This window comes from Suricata suricatta, chromosome 9, assembly GCF_006229205.1.
Source record: "Suricata suricatta isolate VVHF042 chromosome 9, meerkat_22Aug2017_6uvM2_HiC, whole genome shotgun sequence".
In the NCBI taxonomy this organism is placed as follows: Eukaryota; Metazoa; Chordata; class Mammalia; order Carnivora; family Herpestidae; genus Suricata; species Suricata suricatta.
Window position 1 is genome coordinate 110,269,239 of NC_043708.1, and position 9,718 is coordinate 110,278,956.

General features: G+C 57.8%; 1 protein-coding gene and 1 long non-coding RNA gene across 2 annotated transcripts in view; one reads left to right on the top strand and one right to left on the bottom strand.

Moving 5' to 3' along the window:
• Positions 1-1,660: 1,660 nt before the first annotated feature.
• Positions 1,661-2,605, bottom strand: LOC115302772. Its single transcript, XR_003913626.1, has 3 exons — positions 2,583-2,605; positions 2,265-2,363; positions 1,661-1,684 (listed from the first exon to the last, which is right to left on the bottom strand). It is a non-coding gene; the product is annotated as an uncharacterized LOC115302772 (long non-coding RNA).
• A 5,745-nt stretch (positions 2,606-8,350) lies between these two features.
• The window catches only part of ISLR2 (immunoglobulin superfamily containing leucine rich repeat 2), a 3,366-nt gene continuing 1,998 nt past the window's right edge, over positions 8,351-9,718 (top strand). The window contains exon 1 of the mRNA XM_029952272.1: positions 8,351-9,711. Coding sequence (XP_029808132.1) covers positions 8,359-9,711 — 1,353 coding nt within the window. The 5' untranslated portion in view covers positions 8,351-8,358. The remainder of the gene's footprint in view (positions 9,712-9,718) is intronic.

Sequence of the window (9,718 nt, forward strand, 5' to 3'; positions counted from 1 at the left end):
TGTGGTGGGAGGGAAAACAGAAAGCTACCCACGGTCGTGAGGAAGAGGGCAAGCAATGGTCCCCAGACTTTCCAAAGGCCTCCTCCCACAGAGGTCCCCTAGATGCTCCAACTCAACCTGCATACTGGCTTCTTCTAAAGCCACAGGACCCAACTGCCAGCGTCTGGGAGGGCCCACAGCAGTGGAAGGGCCTCCGAGCACATGCAGCCCACTCTCCTACCTTCGCAAGCACAGAGACCTAGAAGGAGAGAGGTAAGGAGCTGCTTAAGGTCACACAAACGGGTCTGTGAAGCTGGCAGCTTTGCACTGCCTCCGCACTCTTCATAAGGCCAGGGTACAGTCTGTCCTCCTGTTTCCCACCGCGACAGTAAAGTGCCACTCTTCTCTGCCATGGGACCGGGTGACATGTTCAGTCATGTGAAGTCATGTAGGAACATCTTCGAGTTCATAAACATCTCCTGTTCATAAATATCCAACTGAAGACTGAAGCTTCTACTGCTCCCAAAATAGCTTTGGATCCCAGCACAGGCATTTCCAAGAACAAATTTTTATCCTTTCAAGAATTCTATGAAAGCACAGACTTCTCTAGTTTGTATGTATACCTACCCAAGAGAATTCCCTAATCCTGGTCACACACCGGACCCTGATCGTGGTCACAGATGGTGGACATAGACTGGTCTAATGTCCAAATAAGGTGTCAAATATGGTTTAATGTCTAATATGGTTTATTGTAGGTATGGTCCATTTCAGTTCAATTCATTTTGACACAACAGTAGATTACTCTGATCAGGCAACCCCCAGCACTTTTATTTAAAGGGGATAGCTTGCCTGTAGATAATCTTGGGGTTGACTCCTCAACCCCATTTCAGGGCTAGATGATTACTCTGAGCCAATCAATTCAATTCCCTTTACTCATTGGGATTGGCTCAGAGTTGGGAAGTCCTGAGCCAACAGCTGTCCGTATGACCTGAGGAGAGGCTGTGGCTTCTAGAAAGAGAACCCAGTCTCCCTGTTCTGCCAGTCTGCTACCCCGGCTACTGCGGAAGCCCTCCAAGGGCACCAAGGAACACAAGTCTCAAGCAGAAGCCCTGTTAAGGGTGACAGAGGAGAGGGCCTGCTGGTGTCATCGAGCCACCAAATCAACCAGCTCTGAAGCCAGCCCTGCCTCCTCCTTGTGAGATGATACAGGTTTTTAAACACTGTTGCCTATTGCGGAGGCCCGAGACCCCCCACTGTGGGGAGACCAGTCCTGCCTGGGCTGGGCAGGACAGCTGAGCCGCTGCCTCTGCCAGGCAGGAGTTCCCCATCTTTATTGAGACAAGCACAGACACAGCTAATTACACGAAGAGCTGTCGTTAATTTTGATGGCAATAAAGGGCCTCGCCAGCACGTTAGGCTAATTTCATGAAAGCGCTAGCAGGAAGGTGGTGGGCTGGATCCCAGATTATTAATAATGTCGAGCTGCATTTGAGCCATTCAGGAAATTCCTCCCAGTTGCCTCCAGCAAACTGCCACAGGTTGCTACTTTCCTCTGAAATCAACAGTCTTCCTGTATGCAAATGGAATTTTTTAAGTTGTTTTTCCCTAGAAAATAATTAAAGTCACAAAGCCCAATAAATACTTAAACAGATTGTGGTTTTAATTAAAAACCTTCCGCCAGGGCAGCAGCTGCAGGTCTCTCTTTCTAAACAGACACACCGGTGACAGCTACAAGCGTCAGAATCTGAGTTTTAAGTATCTAAGATGAGGCTAGAAATCTTTACAAATAGTAATTTTGATTGCTACCTGAGGCATGACACGTGGGGCAGGGCAGGGAAGGGAGTAAAGACAGACATTTGGGGGCTGAGCCAAGGTCCTTCTCCCTGTGGAGGAGGCAGGAAGGACACAGGCATGTAGGGGCATGTGTGGCAGACATCTCATCATACCTGTACCCAATTCTGGAAGGCAATTATGATGGCTAATTTGGGCTAATGTTGTAAAAAAAATAATAGCTCATTTCTGAGTACTAAGTGCCAGACACTCAGTGTGCTACATGCCTTGACTCATTTAATCCTCAGGGTAACCCAATAACACGGATATTCGTATTTATACCCCGTTTTCTTCCTGAGGCACAGAAAGGTTAAGTAACTTGGCCAAGGTCACACAGCTAGTAGGTGGTGGAGTCCGATGCTAATATCTTTCCTCCTAACCACTAAACAGAACGTGCAGGAAGGGAAGGAGCGATGGAAGGTGGGAGGGGGCATTATAGACAGGGACTGGCTTACCAGAAGGGTGAGCTTTCTGCTAGGAATTGGAAAAAGAAAGCAGCTTCTTGGGAAGAGAGGTAAGAACACCTTAGGAGGCAGGCGGCCAGACTGTAGCAGCTGAAAGATAGGAGTGAGGAGCGTTCTGGAGACTCTGGCTGGAGTGCAGCTCTGGGAGGGACCCCCTGAGGCCGCTATGCTGCGGGTCTGTGATGCCCTTCTGGGCCTTGGCTTTCTGACTTTCTGAGGCCTTCCCACATCCTTTAAATCACCCACATGCCACACTAAATACAGGGGCACGTATGACTCTGCAGTTGGAATGGAATCCTTTGCACATACCTGTCCTGAACATTCCATTAAACATCTATTACTTCCAATTTCGTAGTTGTCTTTCCCTTCTTAGAGCCAACAGATTTTCTTTTTCAGATCTCTTAGGCCATCTTAGGACATCTTAGGCCTCAGATGAAGTCACAAGACAAGAACGGTGCTCTAGGGCCTTCCTACGGGACTCAGAGAGAAAGCGCTCACCCAGCTCCCCGGTGTGTGTGTTCAGGGTGGGGGGCGCTGTAGGCGAGAGAGGCATACTGGACGGTTGCCTCCCAGGAGAACTAAGCGCATCGACTCGTACCAGCGCCAATTCCTTAAACGACTTTTCAGAGGATGCCTATTGTGCCCAGGGAGTCGGAAACACAATGCGGGTGCGAAGCGGGGCCTGTGTCTGTGTTGGGCAAGGGAGAAAAGGTTGCAGATTCCTGGGACGTGGACTGGGCGGGCATGAGAAGGAAAGCTTCAGTGCCCTCGGTAAGCGTCCCCGCACTCTGGCACATTGCGCCTCCGTACCACGGAACCCGGGACAGAGCACGTCTTAGCGCAGCGGGGCTCCAGCCGCCGCGCTCCCGGCACAGGCCCTCCGGCAGCCATTGCCCCAGCCTCTGCGCCCGGCCAGCGGTGGGCAGCAGGGGGCGCTCACGAACCAAGCCTAGGACCGAAACCAAGAGCGCACAGAGCCTCGGGTGCGACTGGGGGAATCCACTGGGTTTCAACCCACCCAATCTTCCGGACCGTCCGGGCCCTCAAAGTCAAAGTTAGAAGTCAGTTTGCAAACAAACAAAAACAAACAAACAAACAAACAAAAAAAATCGGCCCGGAGCCACAGCTCTCGGCCCCTGCGTCTGTCTAGGGTCTGAACCCTAGCCTGGTCAAAAAGCCTGAGCCCGGATTCTACAGATTCCGATTCTGGGTCCTCCCGTCTAGAGGCTTAGAACCTTGAAATCCCTCCTTTACCCACACCTACTTCCACGCACCTGATTAGGTGCCTGTTTCTTTAACGATCAAAGACGTGGGCGGTGGCGGAGGTGGTGTGTTCGCTCCCGGTTCCCCAGCCCCTCAGTAACTGTACCATTATTAACATTATAGACATCAGACCTGCTTCTGCGCGCCCGGGCGGCGCCGGGCGAAACGCGCGGTCCTCTCCTAGCTGAGCCCGGAGGCTGATCCTGGAGTCGTGGCTCCCACCCCAGGCCTCGGCGGACTTTGCCAGGGCAGGCCCAGGGCGCTCCGGGGTCGAAGGCGGGGGTAAGGGTTTTTTTCCCCAGGCTAGGCTCCGGGAACAAAAGCGCTTGCAGGAAAGTGGGCGGGAGCCGAAGGGGCCCGCGGGAATCTGCGCCCTCGCCTGGGTGGCCACCACTGCCTTAGCCGCCTTTCTGGCCCCTGGAGCCCAGCCTCTGTGCTGAATTTCCCGGGCTTCTGCATCTCTGGCCAGTGAGCCAAGGAAAGGGGGGGTCTTATTTGGCCCGCGGTCCCTGTAAGTTCCTGGGAAGCTGGCGGGGCGGGTCCCTGCGGTCCCGGGCAGCTCTCCGCCGAGAATGGCGAGCCCATTCTCCCTTCTACTCCCCAGTCTCTGTCCTCCATCCATCAACGCTTTCAAATCGTCCCTTGCCCACCTGCCGACCTGTCCGCCTCCTCGAAGAAGGCAAAAAGAACCAGACAAAAAGGTGAAAACTGGGGCGGGGGGGGGGAGTTGGTCCACAAGCTGTGCGCCTCCCAGTCAGAGCCTCGGTCCCCACCTCTAGGGCTGGCGCCCCCCCCCCCGCCCCTTGCCCCGGGGACGTCTCCAGGATCCCCTATTCCGGCCCTACTCTCCATCCTCGCTACTGGTCCCGCGCCTCCCACACCCCTCTTCTAGGACCTAGGCTCCCGGAACCGCCCCTTCGGCATTCCCAACTCGCCCCCCCCCACCCCCACCTTGCTCGGCAGACAAAGAGGTTGCGCCAGGCCAGCCGGACTCGCCATTCCCTTAGCCCAACCGCAAGGACTCTTCCGCAGACTAGGGGGCCGTCGCGCGGTCGTACCGCAGGGTCCAGGTGCCCTCACCCTCCCACCGTCCTTGAAGACACCTCCCCTCTCAGAGGTCCCCTGTGCTCTCCCCTTTGGTCGGCTGTGGGGACCACAGGCCCAAACAGGCGGAGTGAAGTTCTGGGTTCTAAATTCTGGTCCGAACGAGCATTCTGGTCCCATCCCCCCGGGCCACCAGCAGCGGCCGCTGGCGTAAGAGAGAGGAAGGGATGCGGAGTAGGCGTGCGCCAGTCGGTTCATATTTAATTTACAAAGGATCCTCGGAACACCCGGTCGGGTGGTCTCCTTAGCCGCAGCGCTCCTAGTGCGTCTCTCTTCCCCATTTCCCTAGCTCATTAAAATGCTCAACACTCAAATCAGGAGATTGATCTCCTCAGAGGCCCCAAACCCGCGCCATCGACCCACCGCCAGAGAACCCTCCGGCCCGAGTGCCCTGAGCCCTGAGAACTCGATGTCTACAGAAAGGACCGGGGAAAGCGGCAGGGCGCTGGGGGGAGGGGGGGAGGGGGGGCGGGGGGTGCGTGTCTTCAGGAGCCTGTTTCCCTTCCCCTTTCCCGATTCTGGCCAGCAATTGTGTCTCCAGGGCTGGTATGGGCAGTGCGGGAGATACACATCGAGTTTCAGCCAAATGCCTCGACATCCCTGCGCCTCCACCTCCTCGTCGCTACAAGAAATGTCGGGGTTTCGCCAGAGACTGGGATCGAGAGTCGGGAACAGCGAGTATTCGAATCTGCTGAGGCCGGCTGTTGTGTGAGGGTGTGAGACATGCTGGCGGTGGCGGGCCTCGGAGGCTTTGGGGGATAGTGTGTGGGGTTGACGGTGCGTTTGGTGGTGAGGCTGTGAAGATGTTGGCGAGGGAGGGACGGGGAGAGAGAGGTTCGGGCCTTAAGTACACAGCCCACACGGCTCCGGAGGAGCAGACGTTTTGTAACCATCCCTTTCGGTGGGGCCTCTGTCTGCCGCAGCCCCGGTGCCCCATTCCCCTGTAGCTGGCAAGACCTGATGGTGAGGCGCTTGGGTGCACCCAGGCCGGCCTTCTGCGGAGGCAGAGGCTGATCCGCGCGATGCGCACAGGAGGCAGGCGTGTGGGGCTGTGGGCTTCAAGCGCTGGTTTAGCCACAAAAGAGTAGGGCTTAAGAGGCTGGGCAGGGTAGCGGTGGATTGGGGAGGATGCATCTCTTCCCCGTGCGCCCCGCGGGGTCCTGCGTTCCAGTCTTCGGGTTGGACTGGTGGGGGGCGGGGGAGACCAGGGCTTGTATCCACCCAGATCCTGGCAAAAATAGCAGGGAGGGTGAGGCGCTCTGCTAACACTATCAATTATGCATCGTGTTGAACGTGGCTTCGGGGAGGAGGCTGCTAGTGGGGAGGGGAGTGCGGGAAGAAAGGGTCCGCGTGCCCACTGCGCGCAGCTCAGCAGCTCCCTACTCCTGGTCTGTCTGTGCCACAGCCCGCATTTGCAAAAAGAGTTTAAAGGCAAAGACACTCCCTGCCCCCAGCCGTGCTTCTTGCCTTCCCCCAAATCCTCAAAGATGGTTTGTCTCACGTGTTGCGGGGCGTAAAAGCGGCTCGCGTTCAATTAGCAGCGAAGCTCACCGGCCCTGGCGGGACCGCGAGTGAGGGTGAGTGAGCGTGGGTGTGTGTGCGCGTAGGAGGGGGAGAGGGTGAGTGTCCCGCGTGAAGGCGTGCCCTTGGAAATGAGTGTGAACGTAAGGAGGACAACACATCGATTCGGTTATTATTACAAGATGCGGGACAATTCTAACATGTGAAGGTCGACTGTGTGGAGGGTGTGAAGGTCTGTGTGTGTCTGTACGAATGTGTTTGAACGTGGGTGGGGGGGCGGTGTGATTAGACATAGAGACAATGTCTGCAGATGTGTAAATGTGAGGGGACGCGGGTTAGGCGTGTGCGATGAACTGGGAAGAGCCCAGACTAGGGCGGTGGGCGTGGGGGCGCCCCTGGAGACCAACGCATCTCAGCCTCGGGGAGAGCCTCTAAGGCTTTAACAAATGTGGGCGATGCGGGAGGCGGGAGAGGCTGTGCGCGTCCCTGCTGCGCCCGGGAGCGCGCGAGGACTCTTCAGTCTGCGACCAGACAGACGTGGGAGGTTGGGGGACAGACGCAAAGGAAAAACTGAAGTGGGACCTCAGGGCCCGGGGTGTCCCCATAATTACCTGTCCCTTTCTCTGCTCTTCCCCAGTCTTCTCCACAGCCAGCAACAGATGTGGAAAGCGCCCTTGGGCAATCGTCCTGGCGCGGAGACAAGAAGTCTGGAGAAGGGGTTGCAGCCCGAGGGCAGCGCGCATAGAGTCAGCAGCGGGTAAGCCGAGGGTACGGCCCCCACTACCTCGACCCGGGTGCGGGTAGATCCTGCCTAGGGTGCCATAACCGCTGGTGCTGTCGGGGGTGGGGGGAGTGGGGGACCACGGAGGGGTGGGGAGGGACCCTATCCCCGGGAGCAAAGGCAGCGTGGGGAACCTGGGTTCCCAAAGACGGGCGGGTGGGAGGGGTTCTGCCCAGCCAGCCAGCAGCCCTAAATGGGAGCCGGCGAGGGGCGGAGTGGTCTGTAGTTAAGTGGGTTTGTGTGGCTGGGGATAAGGTTTTGTTGGGCAGGAAGGGGTTGGTCAGGCATCCTGGAGCTGCAGAAAAGAGACAGAATCCTACACCATCTCCTACTTCCTTAGCTAGTGGCCGCCCCCAAGACCTGTGGTTGGGGACCCCAATGCCCAGCTGGGAGCCGACTCTCCTTCATTCTTCCAGAATGGGAAAGGGAATCTTTAGTGACCTCCCCCTCAATGTTCAAGGTCCATGCCTGGGGGAGGACCTACTTCCTCAGACGGAAGTTGACAGAGCAACCTTGGTCCCCCTCTGGAGGGAGTTGCAGCCCAGGGGAGGTTGCTGTGGTGTCTGAAGTGGGGAGGGGCTCTGCGAGTCTGTGGTGGGGGGGATCGGAGGAGGGTCTGCCTCCTGCCACCCACCATTGCCTATCCACTGGGATTTCAGTCACAGTGGAGGGCTTTTGTGCGCAAGTCCGTGCCTGTGTCCCTGTGTGTGGATCAGTTCATGTGAGGACTTATGTCCTTGTGTCTGTCAGCTCGCATAATGAACAGGAAAGCACGTGAGAGAAAACGCTGTACTGATGCTAGGTTCAGCTGAAAGAACAATGAGGTCTCCAGGGTACAGTGTGTCCATGTCTGGGTGTCTTCGTGTTTTGGGGCTAGGATGTGTGTTTGTGAACCCTGCAAAAGTTTGCGGTTGGATGCCGGTACCCCGGCATGTGTTTGTATTGCCGTGTGCTGTCTGGGTGTGTGTGTGTGTGCCTGGGACAAAGAGTTAGAGGAAGGACAAGAGGACAGGAACAAAACTACCTTCTCTGTGTATCCTTGTCGGGGAGTGAAACGAAGGCTTAGAAACATACACAGGGGCCAAGGCAGAGCCCAGAGCAGACAGATGAACTACAGAGCCTCTGGAAGGGACACTGCCAGATTGAAGGAGCAGGTTGGGGGGGGGGGCGGGGGCGGGGAGTGATGTACAAGTCCGCTGGAAAAGGAAATCAGGGCCCTGAGAGAGCATGCACTGAATCCTGAGACTTCTATTCCATTCGTGTCCGAGAGAGACTCCTGGGCCCAGAAGAGATTACGGGAACCCCAAGTCCTGCCCTAGATGCGTTTGGGGAGGCAGAGCTTAAAAGGAGAAGAAAACTGGGGCTCATAAGTCACCTTCTCCCCTCTTTCCCCGGCTTCCATGTGCAGGATCCGCGATGGTGCCCTTGCGGGCTCTGTGGCTGGCCTGGGCTCTGCTAGGAGTGGCGGGAGCTTGCCCAGAGCCGTGCGCCTGCGTGGACAAATACGCACACCAGTTTGCCGACTGCGCCTACAAGGAGCTGCGCGAGGTGCCAGAAGGACTGCCGGCCAACGTGACCACGCTTAGTCTGTCGGCCAACAAGATCACCGTGCTGCGGCGTGGGGCCTTTGCCGACGTCACGCAGGTCACGTCCCTGTGGCTGGCGCACAATGAGGTGCGCACGGTGGAGCCGGGCGCGCTGGCGGTGCTTAGCCAGCTCAAGAACCTCGACCTGAGCCACAACCTCATATCCAGCTTCCCATGGAGCGACCTGCGTAACCTGAGCGCGCTGCAGCTGCTCAAAATGAACCACAACCGCTTGGGCTCGCTGCCACGGGACGCACTCGGAGCGCTGCCCGACCTGCGCTCCCTGCGCATCAACAACAACCGCCTCCGTACGCTGGCCCCTGGCACCTTCGACGCGCTAAGCGCGCTGTCACATCTGCAACTCTATCACAACCCCTTTCACTGCGGTTGCAGCCTCGTGTGGCTGCAGGCCTGGGCCGCAAGCACCAGGGTTTCCTTACCAGAGCCCGACTCCATCGCGTGCGCCTCGCCTCCTGCGCTGCAGGGGGTGCCGGTGCATCGCCTGCCCGCCCTGTCCTGTGCACCACCCAGCGTGCGTCTGAGTGCTGAGCCGCCGCTGCCGGAGGCACCAGGCAGCCCCTGGCCCGCGGGCCTGGCGCTCCTGCTACACTGCTTCGCGGAAGGACACCCCACGCCCCGCCTGCAATGGCAACTTCAGATCCCGGGTGGCACCGTAGTCTTAGAGCCTCCCGTCCAGAGCGGGGAGGATGACGGGGATGGGGCGGAAGACGGGGAGGAGGAAGGAGATGGGGACGGGCCAACGCAGACGGAGGCCCCAATCCCGACTCCAGCACCCGCTTGGCCCGCGCCCCCAGCCAACCCCCGCTTCCTGGCGCTCACAAACGGCTCGCTATTGGTTCCCCTCCTGAGTGCCAAGGAAGCAGGTGTCTACACCTGCCGTGCTTACAACGAGCTGGGTGCCAACTCCACGTCACTACGCGTAGCAGTGGCGGCTTCTGGGCCCCCCAAATACGCTCCTGGCTCTGGGGGAGACTCTGATGGGCAGGCCCCTACTTCTGAGCGCAAGTCCACAGCCAAAGGCCGGGGCAACAGCGTCCTACCCTCCAAACCCGAGGGCAAAATCAAAGGCCCAGGCATGGTCCGGGTTAGCGTCCTCGGCGAAACGGAGGCGGGGCCGGAGGAGGAGGAGGAGGCAGGTGAAGGAGACGAGGCAGAAGACCAGGTGTCTG